General features: G+C 36.5%; 1 protein-coding gene and 1 pseudogene across 1 annotated transcript in view; one reads left to right on the top strand and one right to left on the bottom strand.

The window, feature by feature from the left end:
* Positions 1–26,714, bottom strand: part of LYST (lysosomal trafficking regulator) — a 213,551-nt gene that overhangs the window by 56,340 nt on the left and 130,497 nt on the right. The window contains exons 32-42 of the mRNA XM_054448938.2: positions 21,696–21,872; positions 21,043–21,119; positions 20,722–20,910; positions 16,198–16,343; positions 16,013–16,109; positions 14,850–14,911; positions 13,332–13,387; positions 9,262–9,414; positions 5,893–6,137; positions 1,919–1,985; positions 404–560 (exon numbers count right to left, since the gene is read on the bottom strand). Of these exons, the coding sequence (XP_054304913.1) occupies positions 404–560; positions 1,919–1,985; positions 5,893–6,137; positions 9,262–9,414; positions 13,332–13,387; positions 14,850–14,911; positions 16,013–16,109; positions 16,198–16,343; positions 20,722–20,910; positions 21,043–21,119; positions 21,696–21,872 (1,426 nt within the window). The remainder of the gene's footprint in view (positions 1–403; positions 561–1,918; positions 1,986–5,892; positions 6,138–9,261; positions 9,415–13,331; positions 13,388–14,849; positions 14,912–16,012; positions 16,110–16,197; positions 16,344–20,721; positions 20,911–21,042; positions 21,120–21,695; positions 21,873–26,714) is intronic.
* On the top strand, positions 24,860–26,298 carry LOC129009429 (L-lactate dehydrogenase A chain-like; annotated as a pseudogene).

The following is a 26,714-nucleotide window of genomic DNA, read 5'->3' as shown; positions in this document are numbered from 1 at the left end:
CAATAATGTACTTGCCTTTATAATAAATTACAATAATGTACACAGGCTCCAAAGGTAACTTACTGGATTTGAAATAAGTATTAGGTAGAATGTCTTTAAAAAGTGAACTGCGTAAACTTTAAAAGGATAGATTTTATGGTTTGTGAATTATATCTTAATTTTTAAAAAGTGAATTGTATTTTTATAAACTTAGACATTTAATTTGAAGCTAAAATTTGAGACATTAGCAAGATGATTTGGCTTACTACAGCTTTTTTGGGGAGCAAAGGAAGAAACAGAATTCTTTTTCCTGTAGTTTGATTAGTCTTAATAGTTCTTAAACAGTCAGTCCTAAGTTGTTGTTGTTGTTGTTTTTCTGATGACCCAACATGACTTTGTAGGCAGTTACTGAAAAAATTCTCACCTTGATAGGCTAAAAACATCTTAGTGAAAGGAGGCATCCTGACCAGGAAGTGAAGCACAGTGCCGCTGTTGGAATAGTGGGAGCCATAGTGATAGGGCTGCACGGGAGGCATGGGGTCATCTTCTCTGGCTCCTTTGCGGTACTCTTCCTCCAAGTACTGAAAGAAACAGTGAATACAGAGAATTCATGATTGTGGGCTCCAGCCAACGCTAGAAAAGTGCTGGATGTTTTTTTTTCCTCTCCTTCTCTACTACCCCTTTGAGGCCATTCTCCATGGCTGGCCCTCCCACTCTTGCCCCGGAGACTTCAGCCTCCTTGAGTGTCTGGGAGTCTTCTCCTTGGTGCCTCACTAAGACCCAAACACTCAGAAGCATTTCTCATCTCCACCTTCACTCTTTCATTCCCTTATAGAAAACCTACCTAACTTTGAGCACTCCACCTCCTAACTAATGGCTCATAACGTCTAAGCTGATCAAGTACCCAACAAATGAGAGGTGCTTCTGTCACTACAGATGTCTTCATTTCAAAAGAGTTTCAAGATGTAATGCTATGCTGTCTAGAGAACTGCTTCTCTAGAAGTAGAAATGCAATAGAAATGTAAAAACTATGTCACATTATTGGTAATAATATAACATTTTAAGTCTGTTTTACAGTGCAGTTATCAGAGATAAAAAAAGAGAATATGGTGATTTTTCACTACTCCTATCTTCCCATCATAAAGTAGGAAGTTCAACCAAACATTTGATATCTGTCACTATTCTTGTCTCCCACAGCTTCTGTCTGGTTCTGATAACAAAGTCAGGTATAGTGAATTTTCAAGAGTTACTTCTTGATTTCCACAGCAATGACGCATTTTCAACTGCTGAAGAATCAAGTAGTGACAGTCATAAGATGCTTAGAGGGATGTTTCAGGAACTGTGGCATAAATAATGTGATGAATATGAGAAAAGCGTTTCAGTTGCTCCTGTCTTGATACTCATGAAGAATGTAATGTGTAGCTATGGTGATTTTTGAATTTTGAATTTCCAATAGAATTTCATTAATATTAATTTCACAGAAAAAGGTAATTCATTTTCTTTTTAAAATGTTAAAATCTGATAAATTTTTGTTTAATAAACCAATGCATAATTTCCTGAATATGACTAATGGTTATGGGTACATTATAAATATATTAACACTATTATATAAATAACACTAGGGGACACGAATAGCAGGTCCCCGGAAATTTTTGTGATTTTTTTAAGAAATGTGACTACTATATACTGGAATAAACAATGAGTTATTGGCTTTCAATTTATGCCAAAATAAATGTATTCTTTTTCTGGGCAAAGTGTTCTCAGAAAATCAGGATAGAAGATGATATTTCATTTCACATAATGATTTCTAGTTGTCTGTCAATCCTAGTACAAGAAGGTAAAAAATCCATGGTATAAATTTAAAGTTAGGTAAAACACAAGTCTGTAAAACCAAACACAATTTTTCATTTAATAAAGTATGAGTAAAAGCAAAAGCTACCTTGTATGTGTCCACATAACGATCTTCTTTTTCTTTATACTGAACAGCTATAGGTTTAGAGAGATTTCTGCAAGAAAAGGATAATTTTAAAAATTAAATATTTTGATACTGTCAAGATGAAGCTCCCTAGATGTCTGCATCTTGTAAGTAGGTAAGTGGTCAACAAAATGCTCCACCCTTATTTCTCTGCTTAAACATACTGTTTTGCAACTAACAGTCACCATTCAAAATTATGATTTCAGAAATTAAGGTAGAATTTTCCCCACAGAGCCAGGCCAGTATTAGGAATTCCTGACTTACAAGTAGCCTAAATAAGAAGGGCTACTACTATCCTTCTTTCCCTTACTTCTGCAGCTTCCTCTAGAATCGTAACTGATGCTGCTCATGGGAGCAGATTCCTAGACCAAGCCCTGAAAGTTAGTGTCCCATTTTCCAGACTCTACATCCAGTTAGGCAGTGTAGAATGAAGGGCAGTTTCGACAGGACTTAGGAACAGAGGAAGATGCTGTGTAATTATTAGCCTAGTTAGTAAAAACTGAAGAAACAACATGTGCTTAAAATGACCAAGCTGAGATTTGGAGACTGAGAACTGAAATAAATATTTTGCTACCTAGTTAGTAGATGGGGAGTGACACCATTGTGCACAGTGTAGAGTACGTATGCATGCGTACAAATGTGTCAGTGCCGGTGTTCACATTCTGTGAACACCACGTGACACCATTCCTTGAAGCAGGAGAATGAATTCTCATCCCTCCAGGAACGAATCCTCACTTTCACAAGCTACAGAATCATGTGGTGTCCCCTGTGTGGCACTTGAAGGAGCAAAAGAAAAAGCTCTGATGAAGAAGGGCAGGCTCTTTTGGCTGAGGAACCATCTGGTCTGGCACAGGCATGGGACCACCTGGATTTCAACCTGCAGCACCGTAACTAGACCAACAGCAAGATTTGCCTACACTTCAGTGAGTCAAACCAGGTCTGCTTAACCACATGTTGATACATCTTTTTTTTTTTAATATAAATTACTATTTTCTAGGAATGTTGAAATTAGTTGTATTAAATGCACTAATTTTGTCTTTGAGATTTTTCTAATCATACAAACTTTGTTAAAAAGCAAAAACAATTTATAGAATAGATACAAATTAACATATAAAAATAGAGCAAAATCACTTAAGATGGCTGCCTACTTTTTTTTTTTTTTTTTGAGACAGAGTCTCTCACTCTGTCGTCCAAGCTGAAGTGAAGTGGCGTGATCTCAGCTCACTGCAACCTCTGCCTCCCGGGTTCAAGCCATTCTCTTGCCTCAGCCTCCCAAGTAGCTGGGACTACAGGCATGCACCACCATGCCTGGCTAATTTTTGTATTTTTATTAGAGATGAGGTTTCACCATGTTCACCACGCTGGTCTCAAACTCCTGACCTCAGGTGATCCACCCACCTCGACCTCCCAAAGTGCTGGGATTACAGGCATGAGCCACCACGCCTGGCCTGCAATTTTTTATAGATAGTATAAATAGGGGTTTTTTTTTTTTTTGGACACAAGTTATGTTAGTGGTTGTAGTTGAAAAATACAAAATTACAGTTGAGCAAACAATAAACTAAAAATCAGCCACAATACTATTACCCCAGGCAAAACATGTTGGTCTATACACACCCAGATGTTTTTCTGTTTATCTGTGCAAGCATATTCACTTTTTTTTTTTGAGACAGAGTTTCACTGTCACCCAAACATGATCTCAGCTCACTGCAACTTCCGCCTCCCAAGTTCAAGTGATTTTCATGCCTCAGCTTCCTGAGTAGTTGGTCTCGAACTCCTGACCTCAGGTGATCTGCCTGCCTTGGCCTCCCAAAGTGCTGGGATTACAGACGTGAGCCACTGCACCCAGCTTAAATCTGATTTCTTGAGAACTGTCTGAACTAGGCCCACTCTTTGGCACTTACAGCTGAAATACTCTAGTATACTAAGTGAAATATTTGGAGTCCATTTTTCTTTAAACTAAACATCAGAATATTTTTTCAAACTAAACAAACAAAACATTCCCTCATCAACTAGGACTATTTGGTTACTCTAAAATACAGTTCTTTCAGGAAAGGCAGAATAAATGCTGAATTCTGTTCTTTTAATTGCCAAATTTCAAAGTAAGGAATTGGTGCCCTATTACCTCTAATGGGACCAATGAATTTTGTTTCAATTTGTTTCTTTGGCCTTTTAAAAAGTATCACTATGACCTTATGTTTCTTTTTATTTCCATGTGTTTCAACTAATAGCAGTCATTACTCTTTTTATTCTCAGACTATCCTATCTTTGGCAGTGAGAGGCACTTCAAGTTGGCTTCTGAGTCCTTTTTTATTTTTATTTTTTGAGATGGAGTTTCACTCTTGTTACCCAGGCTGGGGTGCAGTGGTGCAATCTCGGCTCATCGCAACCTCCCCATCCCGGGTTCAAGCAATTCTCCTGCCTCAGCCTCCCAAGTAGCTGGAATTACAGGTGTGTGCCAACACACCTGGCAAATTTTGTATTTTTAATAGAGTTAGGGTTTCACCATGTTGGCCAGGCTGGTCTCGAACTTCAAGGCCATCAGCCCGCCTTGGCCTCCCAAAGTGCTGGGATTACAGGAGTGAGCCACCACGCCTGGCCAACTTCTGAGTCCTTTTGACGAGACCATATTAGTTTCCTCACTTTCTGACACAACAAAACATCCTAGGCTCACCTTGTCTATTTTCTTCTAATAAATTTAGAAGAAATGAGAGAAGGGGAAATCAACATTTTGGAATCTCTAGTGAAATAACTGATTCAAGCAATAATCATCAATGGATGAAACCATTAGGTACAAATTCAATGGGAGCCTGAGCCCACAGATCAAACTGAGCACCATTAGAGTGGAATATCATAGGCTTCCTGATACGATACAATATAAAGCTCACTCCACTCAGCCATGCAGAATGATTAAAAAAAAAAAAGGAAAATATATATAAAGCTCAAATCACCACCTATAAAGGATTCTTGCCAAAAAAAGAGTTGAACCTGAACCTAAGCAAGACTTTTCCAGTCTCTAGGAAATATAGGGGTTATGGGAACAAACTAAACGATGTCACAGGAAGCAATCAGAAAATACAGAATGTGAAGCCTCCAACAGAATAAATGACCTGGTTTTTCCAACAAGTCAATGTCAGGAGAAAATAAAGAGAAAAAAATACACGTAAAAAATAATGGCTGGCTGGGTGTGGTGGCTCACGCCTGTCATCTCAACACTTTGGGAGGCCAAGGCGGGTGGATCACAAGGTCAAGAGATCGAGACCATCCTGGCCAACATGGTGAAACCCCGTCTCTACTAAAAATACAAAAATTAGTTGGGCGTGGTGTCAAGCGCTGGCAGTCCCAGCTACTTGGAGGCTGACGCAGGAGAATCGCTTGAACCCGGGAGGCGGAGGTTGCAGTGAGCCGAGATTGCGCCACTGCGCTCCAGCCTGGTGACAGAGCGAGACTCTGTCTCAAAAAAAAAAAAAAAAAAAAAGGCTATTCTACTATTCTAGGTATATGTTCAGAGATATAGCAACCAAACATGACAATGGACCTGATTCAAGACAACCAACTATAAAAAGCTATCTTTGAGAGAATCAGGGGACATTTGGAAATGGACTAGATATTAGAGGGTATCATGGAATTAGTGTCAATTTTCTTACATGTGATAATAGCACTGTGGTTGAGATGTTCTATTTTTTAAAGAGATGCATACTGTAGAACAAAGAAGTGACATAACAAGATGTCTGTGATTTGCCTTAAATAAGAAAAAAAAGATAATGTAAGTTTGGCAAAAATCTTCATAATTCACAATTGTTGAACCGGGGTGATAGGTATTTGGGTTCTTATATAATTCTATTTTGTCCATGTTTGAAATTTTTCATAATGAAAACTTTAATAAAGAAATACAACATACGGATGGATGAACCCTAAAGGTGATGATTCTTTTAACTTACCTGTATATCAACGGATCATTGAGGTCAAGTGTCTCACTAATGTAGTCAGCAAGTATAAATGGGAACACAGGATACTGCATGAGATCATTGAAGGATCGGCCAGCATGTTTGTTTAAGTGAGTCAAATATTCAAAATTAGTAATTTGCCCAGTATACCATAAATTTGTCAGAGCGGTGATGTTACCATATTCCAAAAGATTAGGGAGGTTATTTGTGAGTATATTGTGGTATACATCATCACGAACCTAAAAGGGAAGGAGAAAAAAAACCCCAGATATTATTTTTAGTCTTATTGGCACTTTTCTCCAAAGAACCCATGACATTATAGACATGTTACAAATCTCACGTCCTCCAAAAAAATATTTTTTTCTCAGTAACATTAATGGGTAGAGAACTGAGATTCAAGTCTAGGTCGTCCTCCAGAGGCTGGGCTCTTCACCACTATGCTTTACTGCTGGAGAAATATGTTAATAAAAAACTTCGAAGAAAAAGTTTGTATAGAAAAGTCACTTAAGACACAGATACTAAAAGAAAAAAAATGAGGAAAAAAGAGTTTTCTTCTAAATAAATGCAATATGGTGTAGTAGAAACAGCATGGTCTTCTGAATTGGACAGATCTGGTCTATTTTCCTGCTAACCTTCTGTGCTACAGTTACCATGTCTATAATATGGGAGTGATAATATTTCTCTCATAAGAATTAAATAAAGTATCCCATGTAAATAGGATATTTGATTTTCACTACTGATTGAAAACATATATAAACTCTTTTTTAGAGATTCACAATAGTTTTGTCACAGAAAAGGGGTATTGGTTCTTTTAAAGCAATTAAATAATTATTGCTAATAAATGAAAAAAACAGACAAGATGAGCTTTGCTAAAAACAGATATGAAATACCCATTCTAAGCAGGTATATGCTTCAGACATAGGAAGAAGAGCCACAGATATGGATAATGAGAGAGTGAACTTAATGAGGAAATGTACTGGTAGTTATGGAATAGGCAAAACCACAGAGAATAGAACATCCTAAACCTGTAGCCTAAATCTGAAGGTTGCCAATTGTTGGCGCTGAGGTCCACGGAAGGGAATTTATGACAGACTATAAGCCAAGCCCTGGAAGGAAGAGGAGGCATTCATTTATTCAACAAATATGAACTGAATACCTACATACCAGTAGTGTTCAAAATTCTGAAGAACTGCAACTTAACAAAACAAAGACTTGGCATTCTACTGGGGAGAGGCAGAAAATGCTGGATGCTAATACATCCTATAGAGAAAAACAGATCAAAGTAAAGGAGGTAAGGGATGCTTGGTGGAGAGGGAGGGGTGGCTATTTTATAGAGTCAGGGAGGGCCTCTCTGATAAGAAGATATTTGATCAGGAAACTTGAAAAAGTGACAAAGCAAATCATTTGGATTTCTAAGGAGAAAAACATTCCAGGCAACAGTGAATGCAAAGTCCCCGAGGCACTGGTGCGCCTGACATTCAAGGCATGGATGGAGTAGACAGAGTAAGGGAGAGAATGGTAGACAATGACGTCAGAGAGGTAACAAGGTCCGAGATTATCCAGGGCTTTATCAGGTTATTGGAAGGATGCTGCCTTTAACTGAATGTGACATGAAAGTGATTGAAGGATTCTGAGCAGAGAAAAGATATGATCCAACATACTTTAGCTGCTGTGTTGAGAACAATCTGAAGGGGGGCTAAGGGGCTTTCTATAGAGGAGAGCAGAGAAATGGTAGTGAAGGGACTGGAGGTCAAGAAAGGGTTTGTCAAAGTCATTGTAGCTGAAAGTCACTACAGCACTGAGCAAGTTTTTTGTTTGTTTGTTTTGTGTTTTTTTAGATGGAGTCTCACTCTGTTGCCCAGGCTGGAGTGTAATGGCATGATCTTGGCTCACTGCAACCTCTACCTCCCAGGTTCAAGTGATTCTCCTGCCTCAGCCTCCCAAGTAGCTGGGACTACAGGCAATGTGCCACCATGCCCCGCTAATTTTTGTATTTTTAGTACAGACGGGGTTTCACCATGTTGGCCAGGCTGGTCTTGAACTCCTGACCTCATGATCCGCCTGCCTTGGCCTCCCAAAATGCTGGGATTACAGGCATGAGCCACTGTGCCCGGCCCTGAGCAAGTTTAAACTACTTCGTTTCAGTCATTTTGGGGAATCAGAATTTAACACAATTTTGGAGGTCAAAAATAATCATCATATAACCAAGGCTTTACTTTAATTAGGACTAAGAAATATGGCAATTTTTATCGATTTCAGAAACAGTATGGATGCAGGAAGGCCAGTTAGGAGGCTACTGTAAATGATTCTGGCAAGAAATGATAGTGGCTTAAACCAGGATGGTGGCAGTGGAAGCAGTCAGACTCTCGATGTATTCTGAAGACAGAGCCAACAGAAGCTATTAATAGAGTGTAGGCAGGGTATGAGAGAAGAACAAGAGTCTTGGATAATCTCAAGAGTTTTGGCCTGGGCATTGGAAAGATGGAGTTGTCATTTACTGAGATAGAGAAAACTGGAAGGAAATTTTGGGGGGAAGATTAGAAGTTCAGTTTTGTACAGGTTAAGTTTGAGATGCCAATTAGTGACTTCTAAATGGAGACACCAGTCAGGAGTTAAATATGTGAGTGTGGCATTCAGGGGAGGGGTTTGGGTAGTGACATAAATGTGTAAGTTGTTAGAATACAGATGGTATTTTAAAGTCGTAAGACCGGATGAGAAGAGAAGAGGTCTGAGGAAGGAGCCCTGCAACACACCAAGGAGGCATCTGCAACCAAGACTGAGAAGCAATGGCTGGTAAGGTATAAGAACTAAGAGAAAATGGTAACCCAGAAGCCCAGGGAGGAAGGTTTTATTTAAGGAGAGAAAAATCAGCTGGGTCAAACGCTGCCAGTAGGTCAAGTAAAATGGGGACAAAGAAAGATTATGACATTACTGGTTTAGCAACATAGAGGTTACTGATGACCCCAACAAGAGTTGTGAGAAGAAAGTCTGTCTGAAGCATTTCAAAAGAAAACTGGAGGCAGCAAGCATATGCAACTTTCCCCAACAGTTTTTCTATAAAGGAGAGCAGAGAAATGGTGGCCAAAGGGATTAGAGGTCAAGAGAGTTTGTCAAAGATGCACTCTGCTACAGCACTGAGCAAGTTTAAATTACTCCTTTCAGTCATTTTGGGGAATCAGAATTTACCTCATTTTGGAGGTCAAAGACAATCCTCATATAACAAAGGCTTCACTTTAATCAGGACTAAGAAACATGGCAATTTTTATTCGATTTCAGTAAATCTTCATGTAATCAGTATGAGTATAGTTACATTGGCCCATGAGCCCTTAAACAATATATATCAATTAATAAGGGTGAATTTACCTTGGTGTTATCAAATGCCAACAGGAGTGTTCTGCCATTTGTTAGAAAGATTTCTACAGCATTATCTCTCAATTGCCACCAACGCTTGTGAACTTCTTTAATTTCTTCATATGTCCAGGAAAATGATGCTGGTTCCAACTCTCCCTGAAGGCTCTAAGACAAAGAAATAGGCAAAAATATTTGTTTTACCAGAAATATAAATAATTATTTTAATTTTAGATTTTAAAAAGCATCAAAATAAAACAGAAAATCTTTTTGTGGCAGATGGCAGATAAGATTACCTGAAAACTCTCCCAATGCAAAACACCTCAAAATGATTGATACAATTTAGAAATAAAAAAAATTAATAGGCTTTATTTTTTAGACTAGTTTTAGGTTTACAGAAAATTGAGCAGATAATACAGAATTCTCATGTATCCTCCCCTCCCTTGGCCCTGCACTCACAGTTTCTCTATTATTAAATCTTGCATTTGGTGTGGGACATTAATTACAATTGATGAACCAACATTGCTATAATTCTTCTTATCTAAAGTCCACAGTTTATATTCACTCTTTGTGTTGTACATTCCATGGGTTTTGACAAAGGTATAATGACATGTATCCACCAACACAATATCATGCAAAATAGTTTTATTGCCCCAAAAACCCTCAGTACTCCACCTACTCATCCCTCCTTTCCTCTCCCAACCTCTGGCAACCGCTAATTTGTTTACTGTCTCTATAGTTTTGCCTTTTCCAAAATGTCATCTAGTTCGAATAATACAGTATATAGCCTTTTCAGGTTGGCTTCTTTTACTAAGCAAATATCCTTTTAAATACATAGCTGAGCTTGCAAGGAAACAAGGGAAATGACATCCCCAGAAGTCAAAAATGTAGAGGAACTGGAAAATCAGCACTAAGCAAGGAGTGATACTCTGGTTGCTCTGTTGTATGTGTCTGCATACGCAGGCATGTATGCACATACCCCAGTTTCAGAAACGAATTGACGTAGGTTCACAGCAACTTGATGACAGAAGATGAGGCCCTGGGCCCCTAGAATCAGGGTGTGGAATTGAGATTGCTTCAGAAAGCTAAAACCTAGGAAGGGATTTGTTCCTAATGAAAGATTAGATAAACAAATGTGCCCATCAATAAAGGGGAATAGGCCGGGTGCCGTGGCTCATGCCTGTAATCCCAGCACTTTGGGAGGCAGAGGCAGGCAGATCACTTGAGGTCAGGAGTTCAAGACCAGCTTGGCCAACATGGTGAAACCCCATCTCTACTAAAAATACAAAAATTAGTCGGGAGTGGTGGCAGGCACCTGTAGTTCCAGCTACTCGGGAGGCTGAGGCAGGAGAATCACTTGAACCCAGGAGGCGGAGGTTTTGGTAAGCCGAGATCACGCCACTGCACTCCAGCCTAGGTGACAGAGTGAGACTCTGTCTTAAAAAAAATAAAAATAAAAAAAATAAAAATAAAGAGGATTAACGAGGACGCAAGCTTGTTTCTTCTGGCCTGGAGCCTAGAGCGCAGAAAAAAAGCCTCTCTCTGAGAATTCATAACTGTGAGCCTGACATCATATAGATTTAGGTTAAATTCATGTCTGGATGGCCTGGAAACGCCTGAGCTGTGAAACAGTTCTCATGCTTCCAAGTCTTCCAGCAAAGGGAAAGCAGAGTCTCTGGAGGAGCATTCCTGGAACTAATGGGGCATTCCTGCAAATAAAGCCCCACTCACTAAATGTAAGCTGACAGATCAACACATACCAAATAGATACATTCCCCTGCTAGGTGGTCAACAGAAGAAAAGAAGATGAGAAAAGAATCACTGGAAGGTTGAATCTGCTTGATAGTATTAATCCTAGTGTACTCAGACAAATCCCCACATTCTGAAATGAAGAGGTAGGGACCACAGGGCCTACACATCCTACCATCACTAAGTCCCTTCCAAAGTACAAAATCAAGAAAAACTTCAAAAAATATGCATATAAATCTTTTGTAAATTGTAACTGAATACATAAATTATGTTACTTAATGCTTTTAATAGAGAAATAATGAAAAGTTTCTACTAAAGTTTAAAACTAGCTAGAATTTATCTCCTCAAATCAACCTGCATCCTAGTTTTCTTTTTTTTTTAATCAGTTTTTTTCCTTTTTAAAAAATTGCATCTACTTACTCTTCTGTGTTGACTAACAGGAAGCTCAGAGCAAATTTAGGACTCAATTGCCAAGAACTATTTTATCCCAGGCTCTTTATCTTTCCAAAACCTTAATTTTTTTTTTTTAGATTCAAATTATCCTACTCTATGTGTGTTTTACTATTGTTCTTGGTGCAAAATAATTTTTATAAGTACAGGCAGGGAATATATTATGAATAAAATAAAATGTCTTAATGAAAATGTAATATTTTCATACTTAAAACTGAATTGTTCCTTTGTTTAGTTTCAACATTCATTCAACATACATTAATTAACCACCTATGCGCAAGGTACTCTGCTAAGTGCTCTGCATGAAATCAATCTGTATGGGTCAAAAAGGGGGCATGAAATATTTGTACACACATTTGCACACACAACGCAAGATACCAAATGTTATATAAGAAGAACTAACATTACAAAAGTACATAGGAAAGAAGGATCTTTCAATCTATTAAGAAGCAAGGGCATTTTTAGATTTTTTAAAAAAATTTTCCTCTTTATTTAAATATAAAACACATTTATAACATGCAAGTTGACTTAAAATTAAATGGTGTCTTCCCAGACCAAGTATTTGTGAATGTATCCCCAAGCACTGAAAATAAACCAATATATTCGACAGGTGGACTCAGACTCTTCTGTCACCTCATGTCAAATGGAGTTAAACACAAATTGAGTAGAATTTTTAAGGGGAAAAACTGTCATCTTTTGGACATATAAAAAAGTTGTCTCATACATCAACTATTAAATTCCTTGGCTGATAAAAGGATACATCTTGAAAAACAACATAACTATATTTTACTATCTGGGACAAACCCTGTGGTAATTGCTATATAAATGAGAAAAGAATGCTGTTCATACTTCTGACTAAATACGTTCATGACTTTTTTTTTACATCATTTATTTTATAACCAAACTTCATGTTTTCACTCATTATTTTCTTTCTTTCTTTTTTTTTTTTTTTTTTGAGACAGAGTCTCGCTCTGTTGCCCAGGCTGGAGTGCAGTGGTGTGATCTCGGCTCACTGTAACCTCTGCCTCCCGGGTTCAAGCGATTCTCCTGCCTCAGCCTCCCGAGTAGCTGGGATTATAGGTGCCACCACCACAACTGGCTAATTTTTTTGGATTTTTAGTAGAGACGGGGTTTCACCATGTTGGCCAGGCTGGTCTCGAACTCCTGACCTCAGGTGATCCATTCGCCTCAGCTTCCCAAAGCGCTGGGATTACAGGCGTGAGCCACTGTGCCCGGCCTAATTTATTTAAAATAAAATATATATTAATAATTAAACCACACATAATCTCATTTAGTATATCCTTAGGAATTCCTGGCTTTAGAACTTTTCTGAAACAAAAAGCTTATTTCTCCTATTACAGGAATCTCAAAAAATATTTTAATGGCATAAAAGATAATTCAAATAAAAAGCTTTATTAAACAAAAAATATGTCTTTATTGTCTGACTAATATCAGTCTGTCTAGAATAATAACAATTATCATTATTAAGCTATGTGAATATCAGAATTACTTAAGTTATTCAATTATTTAATATTTTTCCTTTCTTTCTGAAGGCAAAGGTACTTGATAGTGAACTGGGAGTGGCAAGAAGTAGATATTTGTTGCAACAGAGGACAGTAATAAGAAGGAATGAGCATAAAATGATATAATAGGAGCATTTAGAATATGACTTATATTAACTGCTATGAGACTTAGGCCATAAGCCAGAGCAGGTGGTACAGTCTTAAAATTATATTTAAAAAAATGTTTGGAACTCAGACCAATCTATACATAGAGTGACAAAGATTGAACTCTAATAGTTCTTCCTTCTCTCTAGTTATACTGAATTGATACATTTTTGGAATCTGTATAGATCTATGTAAATACAGACTTAAGCCTCTACTCACCGAACTTTCAACTGTATCAGAAGCATTATCTTCCACAAAATACATTCCACATTTACCTGCAGAAAGTAATTGGATATAAGGGTTTTAAAATGTATGTGCACACTACCATTCATGGTTTAATGCATGGTCTCTGGAGTCCTTTGGTCTGAATTTGAATCTCACTACCTCGACACAGTTCCTGGCACTCAATAAATATTTTTGAATAGTATCCATGAAGTCTTGGGCAAGTTGCTTTACCTCTTTGTGTCTTAATTTCTTTATTAAAAAAAAAAGGTTGCAGGGAGCTCTATTTCACAGAGCTACTATGGGAATTAAATTAGAATATATGCAAAATGCGTATGTGCTCAGTGCTAAATAAATGTTGGCTATTTATTATTACCATTATTCTTACATTACTAGCATATTGATTTGCTTTATTTTGTTACACACTAATTGAAGTCAAGTGGTAAACCAAATTATCTAGCAAAGGGGAAATCCTTAATTATTTTGCAGACTGAGACACTCAATAGGGTAGAGTAGGCCCTAAACATAGCCCCCAACTTTTTCCTGTTTCATAGGCTGGCTGTTGCTAACCAATGTCCCTACATCGCATTTTAAAATGTTGGCAACTTCTCTGAGGTTCTGCCCCCTGCATGCTCATCACCCTTGAGTACTGAGTGGACCTTGAAGTAGTGGCATGGCTAGCTCAGAGAAGGGTACTATCTCCATCCTTGTGATGGTGGGGCTCAGTCCCAGCAGGCTTGAAGCTCCATATCTTGGACCTTGGAGGCTGTAGCTTACAACATTCATTCTCAAATTTGAAGGTACGTCAAATCACTGGAGGGCTCATCAGAACATAGACTGCTGGGCCCTACCCTCAGAATTTCAGATTCATCAAGTCTGGACTGAGGCGTGAGAATGTGCAATTCTAAGAAGCTCCCATGAGATGCTGAAGCTACTAATTCGGGGTTCTCACAGGTTGAGAACGTAGCCTACAGTACACAGATTGGCTCTTTAAGGGAACAGAGATCAAGTGGTATAACTGTTTTCCTTCATGTTTTGAGAATAAAATTTCCAAACAAATATAACTATATAGGTATCCATGGACTAACAATCTTGGCCTTTCTCTCAGAAGCACAATAGAGAATATAAATTATGGACAATCTTAAAGTAGACATATTTCTTATGGACAGTTATATCTGATAAAATAGTAGGTAAGTATATCAATAATTTTTCACTTTAAAAAATCTAAATTGGCATATAATAAAATAAATGGTTAAATATAAAATTGCATATTCATGAAGAAACAATTTTATAAAAACTAAAATGCTATTCATGTGCTTTTCAGAACACAAGATATCATTTCTTCACATTCATGAGTCATATGCAATTACATATAATGTTAAGGCAAATTAGCCTATACGATACTACAGAAAGTTTATCCAATTTAATGGCATGTTGTCAAAAAACACTTTAAATAATCTAAGAATAAAATAAGGCAGGGTGAATATGTCCAAAATTCTTCAAAATTTGACTTACCTAGTAACAATTCACCAGCTGTCTCTCTAGATGGTGCAACACTGATACATCTTCGATTTACTCTGTCAAAACATATTTAAAATTACTATGACTAAATGTTTTGACCAATTTCAGAGAGTATATGCTTTATTTTACCTAGTAAAAGATTTCTGCAAAGCAGACTAGAGTTCCAATAGCATGAGGTATCTTGTCGAAACCCACATGAAAATATTAGCTCCTTTTTTAGCATTCTATTAGAAGAGAAATGACTGAAACGCCCAGAAAAAGCTAATAATCCCTATAACCTGCAGACGGAATATAGAAATTAAGTTATTTAAAGGAGATATCAATATTTTATATTTTCTAGTAAATAAGCAAACATTGTTTCACGCCTCTGATACTTCAAATACATTTTTTGTGTGTGCTCTATTTATTTTTGTATTATTTATTTGTTATGTGCTATTATTGTATTATTGACATCATTATGAAGGTAATTTATCAAATACATTTTTAAAAAAGTCTAGTATTCTAGGAAAAACAGAGGATTTGGAATCAGAAACTTCCTTTGTGTTCTTAGCCAATTATCTTCTTTGTGTCTCAGTTTTCCATCTATGAAATAGGTATAATAACAACCACAATAACTGCAATGATAATACTATCAATAGTTAATATGTAATAACATACTTAATACTCAACAATGCTATGATACCTATTAGTATTTCTTCATTTAATAGATGAGGTAACTGAGACAGAGAGGTTAGGTAACTCGCCTAAGATTAAAGAGCTAGTAAGAGCAGGAACTGGAATCTGAACCTTTAATCACTACATTATATTGCCTCTTGATGATACCACCAGCAGCTCTATCTATATTAATAGATAGAGATGTTAAACGGTCAATTACAAAATATGTGTGTGTGTGTATACATATATATGTGTGTGTGTGTGTATATATATATGTATACTAACAAGGGCCAGAACATGATGACTGAAATCCCATGAACCCTTGCTATCAGAAATGTCATTTCCTTTTGGATTTTGGCCATATAACATTGTCCTCCCTTGAGCCTTTCCTGTTTAGGATTTTTCTGAAAATGATGGCATTATATAAAATAAAAATTACATAAACACTACAATAAGCTGTTGTATATTCATGAAAAAGCGAAGGTCTATTGATTCAAAATTACCTTATAGATTCACTTGCAGCTTTGTCTTTGACAGTAGAAGAGAAAGAAGAATGAGTTTTGTCTTCAAATAGGTAAGAGAGTGGTGGTTTGACAACATCTGTTGAGGAGAAAAGTAAATATTATTTTTATCTAATGACCATAGTTCTCTGCTATATTTACATGTTGAGTCAAGAAGCCACTATTACCTTCTGATTTTTGTCTATCCCTAAGGAGATACTTATTTGGAATAGTTAAATAACATCTCTGTAAACGTCTCCTCTCTCGATTTGGCCCTTCTGTTGGATCCAACTGCCATGAGGTTGGATAGTAGATGGGGTCATACCATACTGCTCTGCAAGTAAAAAGATTAAAGGGTGTTTTAAGCGACCATCCAGGACTTGTAGCTAAAAAAAAATCATTATAGAGATTGAATAAGTCACAACCGATCTGTTAATTTAAAAACTCCAAATGTTTATATATTTGATAAGGGAATGCATATACAAGTACAAGTAATAAAATCTAAGTGTCTTTTTGCTCCTGAATTCCAGTCTCCCAGTTCCTCGCCTGAAGGCAAGCTCTGCTTCCAGTTTCTTTCAACTATTAAATTTTTTAAAAGATATGTAATGACTACTATGAACACTTTAGCAACATAATATAACATGCTGGATTTAATATGGTTAGGTAGATTTTTTTTCCAAATTAATTTTTTACATTTCCCATTTTGTCTACTTTTTTTTTTTTTTTTTTTGAGATGGACTCTGGCTGTGTCACCCAGGCTGGAGTGCAGTGGCGCGATCTTGACTCACTGTAACTTCTGCCTCCCGGGCGCGATCTTGACTCACTGTAACTTCTGCTTCCCGGGCTCAAGCGATTCTCCTACCTCAGCCTCCCAAGTAGCTGGGATTACAGGCTCCTACCACACCCAGCTAATTTTTGTATTTTCTTAGTAGAGATGGGGTTTCATCATGTCGGCCAGGCTTGTCTCAAACTCCTAGCCTCAAGTGATCCACCCACTGGACCTCCCAAAGTGTTGGGATTACAGGTGTGAGCCACCTTACCTGGCCTCATTTTGCCTACTCTCTAATGAAACAAATAAAATCAGTTTCTTTCTGTGGTATGAATCACATCTTTAAAAAGATTTTAAAATAAATTTTATCTTAGATGAAATAAGACAGGAAAAACATATTAAATACATTTTTAGAAATAAATAAGAGAAAAAAATACCCTTATTCATACCCTAAACATACCAAAATACTGGTAGCGGTTGTTGTCTTTTTTTTTTTAATTTTTTTTATTTTGTGACATTACTTTTTTTTTCTTTTTATTATTATTATTATTATACTTTAGGCTCTATGGTACATGTGCGCATCGTGCAGGTAAATTACATATGTATACACGTGCCATGCTGGTGTGCTGCACCCACCAACTCGTCATCTAGCATTAGGTATATCTCCCAATGCTATCCCTTCCCCCTCCCCCCACCCCACAACAGTCCCCTAAGTGTGATGTTCCCATTCCTCTGTCCATGTGTTTTCATTGTTCAATTCCCACCTATGAGTAAGAATATGCAGTGTTTGGTTTTTTGTTCTTGCAATAGTTTACTGAGAATGATGATTTCCAATTTCATCCATGTCCCTACAAAGGACATGAACTCATCATTTTTTATGGCTGCATAGTATTCCATGGTGTATATTTGCCACATTTTCTTAATCCAGTCTATCATTGTTGGACATTTGGGTTGGTTCCAAGTCTTTGCTATTGTGAATAATGCTGCAATAAACATACGTGTGCATATGTCTTTATAGCAGCATGATTTATAGTCCTTTGGGTATATACCCAGTAATGGGATGGCTGGGTCAAATGGAATTTCTAGTTCTAGATCCCTGAGGAATCGCCACACTGACTTCCACAAGGGTTGAACTAGTTTACAGTCCCACCAACAGTGTAAAAGTGTTCCTATTTCTCCACATCCCCTCCAGCACCTGTTGTTTCCTGACTTTTTAATGATTGCCATTCTAACTGGTGTGAGATGGTATCTCATTGTGGTTTTGATTTGCATTTCTCTCATGGCCAGTGATGGTGAGCATTTTTTCATGTGTTTTTTGGCTGCATAAATGTCTTCTTTTGAGAAGTGTCTGTTCATGTCCTTCGCCCACTTTTTGATGGGGTTGTTTGTTTTTTTCTTGTAAATTTGTTGGAGTTCATTGTAGATTCTGGATATTAGCCCTTTGTCAGATGAGTAGGTTGTGAAAATTTTCTCCCATTTTGTAGGTTGCCTGTTCACTCTGATGGTAGTTTCCTTTGCTGTGCAGAAGCTCTTTAGTTTAATTAGATCCCATTTGTCAATTCTGGCTTTTGTTGCCATTGCTTTTGGTGTTTTTGACATGAAGTCCCTGTTTGCAGATGACATGATAGTATATCTAGAAAACCCCATTGTCTCAGCCCAAAATCTCCTTAAGCTGATAAGCAACTTCAGCAAAGTCTCAGGATACAAAATCAATGTACAAAAATCACAAGCATTCTTATACATCAATAACAGACAAACAGAGAGCCAAATCATGAGTGAACTCCCATTCACAATTGCTTCAAAGAGAATAAAATACCTAGGAATCCAACTTACAAGGGATGTGAAGGACCTCTTCAAGGAGAACTACAAACCACTGCTCAAGGAAATAAAAGAGGATACAAACAAATGGAAGAACATTCCATGCTCATGGGTAGGAAGAATCAATATCGTGAAAATGGCCATCCTTCCCAAGGTAATTTACAGATTCAATGCCATCCCCATCAAGTTACCAATGACTTTCTTCACAGAATTGGAAAAAACTACTTTAAAGTTCATATGGAACCAAAAAAGAGCCCGCATCGCCAAGTCAATCCTAAGCCAAAAGAACAAAGCTGGAGGCATCACACTACCTGACTTCAAAGTATACTACAAGGCTACAGTAACCAAAACAGCATGGTACTGGTACCAAAACAGAGATATAGATCCATGGAACAGAACAGAGCCGCCAGAAATAATGCCACATATCTACAACTATCTGATCTTTGACAAACCTGACAAAAACAAGAAATGGGGAAAGGATTCCCTATTTAATAAATGGTGCTGGGAAAACTGGCTAGCCATATGCAGAAAGCTGAAACTGGATCCCTTCCTTACACCTTATACAAAAATCAATTCAAGACGGATTAAAGACTTAAATGTTAGACCTAAAACCATAAAAACCCTAGAAGAAAACCTAGGCATTACCATTCAGGACATAGGCATGGGCAAGGACTTCGTGTCTTCTTTTTTTTTAAAACGTGCATCTGTTTTTAATTTGTAGTTATGATCATTATGATCATTTTTCTATAACTTACCTTATTTTACTGAAACAGTATTATTTTTATCTCATCATTTTGAATGGCTGCCCAACACAGAGGTAGATGCATTGTAATGTATTTAACCATATTACTGTTAATATATAACTTGTTTCTAATTCATTCACTAGCATAAATAATGCGGAGATGAAAACTTGCATGTTTACTTTCTTTTTCTTTTTCTTTTTTGACAGGGTCTCACTCTGTTGCCCAGGCCACAGTGCAGTGGCACATTCATAGCTCACTGTAGCCTTGAACTCCTGGGCTCAAGTGATCCCCCCACCTCAGCCTCCCAAAGTACTAGACTACAGGTGTGAGCCACTGTGCCCGGCCTGCCTTCCATATTTTGAATATTTTCCTTAGGATAGAATCACTAAAATAGGATAACTGAAGCTAGAAGTAAAATGTTTTTAGGATGATTAATACATATTGTCAAAATGTACAATGCCACCAAAGTTCTGAGTAAGGACAGCTAATATCCTGCTGTGAATATTAGCAGCCAAAATTTTTGTTAACATAAAAAGTAAAATGTGGTATCTAGAGGTTCTAGAAAACCAAATTAGCCTCTAGCAATATTGAATATTTTCCCATGTGTTTGGTAATTCATTTGTCTTATGTGAGGAATGTGTTCATGCCTTTTGCTCACTCAAACTTCTGGGATCATAATATTTTACTTTAGAATCTGTGTAAGTTTTTCAAACAATAAAAATAACTCTTTATTTGCTGAAAATATATTTCCAGGCTTTTTTGTTGTTGTTATGGTTGTCAAATACACTGGAAAAAATTAAGGTTAAAATCCATTGATTTATTTGCAGTTTCTTCTATTGCATTTGAGCTTAGAAAGTCATCTATCCTTCAAAGAGTTGACGAATATCCTATTATCTTCTACTTTATAAACTTTTTGAGTAATTCTTTTATCCATATGGAATTTACTTTAGTGTCTAATGTTGAGTGTATTTTAGTACACCAAAGTCATATGAATAAGTTATCTTAACTAAATTTAGAGAATAATACCTTAATTTCCCTCTTTTTATTTGTAATACATATTTTAAATTAGTTAGAAAAATATATTTTTCTCAACCATCCTGTTTCAGTGATTTTTCTATTCTTTTACAAAGACCATATTTTAAAATTAAGCCAATTTTACTATCTAGATGAGCTACTGCCCCCTCTCTTTACTTTTCTTCCTCAAGAATTAAAAAAAAACTCATATGATTATTCTTTAAGATGAAAAAAATCACAAATGATTAAACAAAAAATCGTTTAATGAAATGATTTTATGAGTCTGAATTCTGGAATACAAATTCAGTTTAACATCAATATCTTAAATCTTCATGGAAGACAATTTTAACTGACCTCCCGCAGCTTACCTATCATGTGTCAGTTGCTGAATAAGTTCCTGCCAATGTCTGCTGGCACTCAAATCTACTTTATACATTCCTCTAATATGCTGGATCACCTTTTTTCTCTCAATTCCTTGGGAGAGAGACACTGCCTGGGTGATATCTGCAGCTATTTTAGATATATCCTTTGATTTTGAATCCAGACGCTGAAAGAGACTAAACAAATAATAAGATTGTCCATAGTTAAGCATACATGGAATGTATTTATCAGAACATGATACTTTAAAAGTATATGTGAAATCTAATGGATTCCTAAAATACACGCCTTTGGAACATATAAAATCTTACCTTTGTTGATTATTGTTAACTGTTTTCTGCCAAGCAGCTTTATTCACTCCTTCTTCAGCTTCATATTTCTTTTGTTCCTAAAAGATTTAGATAATAATATACTATATAAAATTTATTATTTCTCACCTAACATTGGCACAGAGCCCAACAAACTAATTTTAAAACCCAGTTAACAAAGGAAAAACAATTGTCCCTAGGAGACCAGAATATTAAAATAAATGAACCATCTAAACAATGTTATAATGTTATAATTCTGTGTCTATATAATTTAGGTCACATAAGTTAGAGTAGAATGGTTAACCAGGGTTGCTAAACCTGATGAGTTTACATAGTTGCTTGCCTCCTTACTCTGCTTTTTCATTAAAGAACCTCTAACTCAAGGTATGCTTCAGCTTGCTTGTCACTTTAAAAATCTTTCCTTCACTGAAGGCTACTGATAATGGATACTGATGACCACAGAGAACAAAATGCTCCTTAAAATAAGCCTATTTTTTCTCACATAGAAAAAAGCAATACAGTATATAGGAAAAATAAAATAAAATAATCATTTCAAGTTCATCATCAATGATATTCTGTTCTTAAAAAAGTAGTGTCAATCATTCTTTATCTATAATGAAATCTCCTAAGAAAGTACTATGGTTTCATTGACTCACCTCTTTGATCATTTTAATAAGGTCTGCTTTTGTTGATGCACTGGGAGGGATGCACTTGTGACCACATAACTTCAAAGCATTCATAAGCAGTTCTGCTGTGTCCAGCTCTTCTTCAGTCAATTCATCTTGGTGATTATGTATCAACTCTGACAAATACAAAACTAACTTGGCTCCATGCTTTAAAAAAAGTAATAATTTTTTAGTCATTTAGAATTTTAATTCTTACATTTAAATTACTTAGTAATTAAATTATACTGCTAGATTTATTTGGTTGCATCTGATTTGAATAAAGAACCTACAAAAGACATTCTGAGGATAAGTACAGAAATCTGATTATGCACTGAGTATTTGATGACAGAGGATTAATGCTAATTTTGTTAGATGTAATAATGTTGTTATGTTACATAGGAAAATATTTTAAAAAAGAATTTAGAGGTAAAATATCATAATTTCTATATATATGTTAAAATAGTTCAGAAAAAGAAGAAATGATGTCAATATAATAAAAATAGTAACAATTGTTAAATCTAGGTGATGGTTCCATGGTATTTATTACATTATTCTTTCTAGTCTCTGTATGTTTGAAATTTTTTCATATAAAATATATTTTAAAAAGCAAGCAAACTAGCCAGCTAGCTTTTGGGGAAAGAATTTTGGAAACGACTTGCTAAAGGAATACAGGAAAGAAACTGGGATAAAGGAAGATAATTTTTAGTTTTTCTCACAGAAAAACTGAACTAGAAGGGAAAGCTTACTTTAGACCTTAAAACTTATTTACTCTTCTTCCTTTGGTGAAATTTCTAGAACTAAAACCTATCTTTAGCTTGTAAGCATTCACTACTCCCTAGAACAAAAGGTGAAAAACTCTCAAACCCTACGCAGACAATTCTATGTATACATCCATGGAAGAGTTGTTTTAACCAATCTTTTATTAACAGGCCCTAAAACCAAAATTTACAGTGTTACTTAAGACAATGACAATTGTCTTTTGCAGCACAAACCTAAACCAAATGTTCATTCATGATTTTTTAAGTGGCCCTTACATGCTGTAGATATTATACCTGATTCTACTGTGTACAGTATGTATTATTTAGACAATAACTTTGCCAACAAGAAAACATATATATTTTACTTTAAAAATCAGCATTGACACAAATATCACTGTATTTAGTTTTATGACATTTTAAACTGTGAATAGTATTAAATGTCAGCAAATGGATCTGGAAATGATTACATTTTGGGTGATATTTAAATTAACATGCTGAATCACATCGTGTCATTTCCCAAAAGCAAAAGATGAACATATGCAATGGTGAAAATAGTACAGCTCATTTTAATGCAACATTTTAAATCAGTCAGAGACAGCTGCTACCTGACCAAAAGAGAAAAATGAACAGAAGCTCTGTGAGTTAAAGGCCTAAAGAGTTGGCAAATAAATAAAAATGGTAAATGACTAAAAGACTTTCCTAAGTGTGTCTTAAAGGTAATGTTCTTGATATAACTTTAAAAATATTTCAGTTTAGTATTCAATGACATTCAAAAATTATCTTGAAAAACTATCAGAAATGTTTTTATTCATTGTGAATATCTAAAGAAACATGATTTTCTTAAACACTGAAGTTGTTTCTAATATCTCATTTTAATACCCTCTGATCACTTACTGATTATTATTTCAGGGACTATAAAAGGTGTCACTGGGAATAGATAGCAAAAAAATCTTATTTTCAGCCCTTAAAAAACTGATTTAAGGAACTGAATCTGTTAAACATGAATCCTTAGAAAATAATAAAGTGCTAAAATATGTAAAATATTTCTTTTCAAAGAAGGTTCTAAGAAGGAAGAGTTCTGAGTGGACTACAGAAAGGGAGAAAGGTTTTGAAGAAGGTATAGAGTGATCTGGGTCATGGCCAAATGAATGGATAGAATGGGGATACAGATAGACAAAGGAGAGAGAGGTGTTCTGTGCTGGTGGACAATATGAATAAAACAGCATGACAGTAAAAATAAACAGGATGTGAAGAGGTTGCAAGACACAAAGATATGATTATCTTGAAAAGAAGAGGGTCAGCAGGCTGGAGAGTTAATCAGAATCAAGTTGTGATGGCAGAAAAGAAGTCTGGGGCTTAAAAAACCCAGGCACATTCCAAATGAAATACAAATTAAATGTATGCAGCTGTGAAAAGGCGTAAAGAAGATCACTCTATACTACTATGTAATAATGATCTCTAGGCTACACTAAGTGAAGAAAGTAAGGCGCAGAAGAGTGTGTATACTTTGCTATCTTTCTTTGTGTTATGAAGTAGGGGAGAGAATATTTACATGTGTAAATACATGTATACATAGATTCGCTTGTATCTTCAACAGAAAAAAAAAGTCAGTTACCTACACAGAGAGGGAACGAATAAGAGGAGGGGAAAAGGATAAAAGCTAGAACCTCTCTGAATGTGCTGTTTCACAACGTTGCTTTTAGAACCATGTAGACATTTCACATGATTAAAAACAAAATTAAGCAAACAAACAAAAACCCAAAGGAATCCCAAAAAACTATAAAACAAACTGGAAAAAAAAGCCTACCTACCTACCTAATTGGTTGAAGTTGGCAGCCTGACCAAATAAAGAAAACTATTTTAAGTGCTTTTATAATACAGTATTTTCACTGTATAACCATAATAGTATGCTAAGAATGAAAAGAACCACAAAGACATCTTCAACTGCACTCAGCAGGACTGTTATTAGTGATCATGTTGGTCATCTTATTTTGAAAATGTTATATATGTAGAAAGACAAAGCAAATAAGTGATTATGTTAATGTTAGGAATCAAGATATCAACATTAGTAAGAAATACAAATAAAAGAATCCAAGAAAAAGTGAAAGTGTCAGTATAAACTCATGACTTGTCTTTCTAAAAAAATACATATTTCCTAGCTTTGTCCACCAAAAAAGGCAGAGAAGAAATGACAACCCAGTAGAAATAAACATACCCAGTCCTTAGATTTGTAGTCTCTAAATCCTATCATCTCCTTAAAAGGATATAAGGGCTTCCTGGGAGGGAAGCTGGGTTCTAGGTTTGGGGAAGGAATTGCATAAGGGGGGCCTGGGACATTCTTCTGTGCCAGAAAACAAGGAAGTTTAATCATATTAACTTGTTAAAATGAAAAAGGCCATGTCGACACAACAACTTGAATCTACAGAGGTGTTAATTTTAATATCAAACTGAATAATGACTGCAATAGACTAAAACACATACCATTTATTTTAAAATACCTGAGCTCCTAATGACACTCCAAAAATAAAAACAAGAATTAGAGGCCACTAGTGGCATGAATTCATCATTCTAAAAATTAATAAACAGGGAAGGAAACAGCATTTATCCTGCTTTTCCTTGACTGACTGTATTTAAAGGTAGCCAAGGTGCTGGAGCTGCTGCCGACGAGTCTGGATCTCATTGCTGCGCGCCCCGACACCCGCCATACGTGCATTCCTGATTCCTTTCGTTTCCAAGTCCAATATACTCTCAAGTATACTCTCAAGGATCAGCTTATTCATAATCTTCTAAAGGAAGAACAGATCCCCCAGAATAAGATTACAGTTGTTGGGGTTGGTGCTCTTGGCATGGCCTGTGCCATCAGTATCTTAACGAAGGACTTGGCAGGTGAACATGCTCTTGTTGATGTCATGGAAGACAAACTGAAGGGCGAGATGATGGATCTCCAACATGGCAGCCTTTTCCTTAGAACACCAAAGATTGTCTCTGGCAAAGACTATACTGTAACTGTAAACTCCAAGCTGGTCATTATCACGGCTGAGGCACATCAGCAAAAGGGAGAAAGCCATCTTAATTTGGTCCAGTGTAATGTGAACATCTTTAAATTCATCATTCCTAATGTTGTAAAATACAGCCTGAACTGCAAGTTGCTTATTGTTTCAAATCCAGTGGATATCTTTGACCTATAGTGGCTTGGAAGATAATGGCTTTCCCGAAAACCATGTTATTGGAAGTGGTTGCAATCTGGACTCAGCCCAATTCCATTACCCAGTGGGGGAAAGGCTGGGAGTTCACACATTAAGCTGTCATGGGTGAGTCCTTGGGGAACATGGAGATTCTAGTGTGCCTGTATGGAGTAGAGCGAATGTTACTGGTGTCTCCCTCAAGACTCTGCACCCAGATTTAGGGACTAATACAGATAAGGAACAGTGGAAAGAGGTTCACAAGCAGGTGGTTGAGAGTGCTTATGAGGTGATCAAACTCAAAGGCTACACATCCTGGGCCATTGGACTCTCTGTGGCAGATATGGCAGAAAGTATAATGAAGAATCTTAGGCGGGTGCACCCAATTTCCACCATGATTGGTGGAATAAAGGATGATGTCTTCCTTAGCGTTCCTTGCATCTTGGGAGAGAATGGAATCTCAGACCGTGTGAAGGTGACTCTGACTCCTGAGGAAGGGGCCCATTTGAAGAAGAGTGCAGATCCACTTTGGGGGATACAAAAAGAGCTGAAATTTTAAAGTCTTCTGATGTCATACCATTTCACTGTCTAGGCTACAATAGGATTTTAGTTGGAGGTTGTGCATATTGTCCTTTTTATCTGATCTGTGATTAAAGCAGTGATGTTAAGATGGATGGGGAAAAACATCAATTCCTAAAGTTAGAAACAGGAATGGTTTGTAAAATCCTACAGCTATATTCTGTAGGTACTATATCCTGTAGGTAGCTATATCCTGTAGTACCATTCTGTAGGCTAGGTGGTACTAATCTTGTGTAGTCCTAAACTGGTTTGTGTGAAATAGTTCTGCCACCTCTAAGGCACCACTGCCAATGCTGCACATGCTGCAGTTGGCCCTTGAGCCAGATGGATGTTTACCGTGTGTTATATAAATAACTTCCTGGCTCCTTCACCTAACATGTCTAGTCCAACATTTTTTCCCAATCAGTCACATCCTGGATCCAGTGTATAAATCCAACATGGCATGTATGGTGCATAATTGTTCCAAAGGATCTTATTTTGTGAACTATATA

Source organism: Pongo pygmaeus, chromosome 1, assembly GCF_028885625.2.
Source record: "Pongo pygmaeus isolate AG05252 chromosome 1, NHGRI_mPonPyg2-v2.0_pri, whole genome shotgun sequence".
NCBI lineage: Eukaryota > Metazoa > Chordata > Mammalia > Primates > Hominidae > Pongo > Pongo pygmaeus.
The sequence above is the reverse complement of the archived record's forward strand: the minus strand, read 5'-3'. Positions and strand labels throughout refer to the sequence as shown.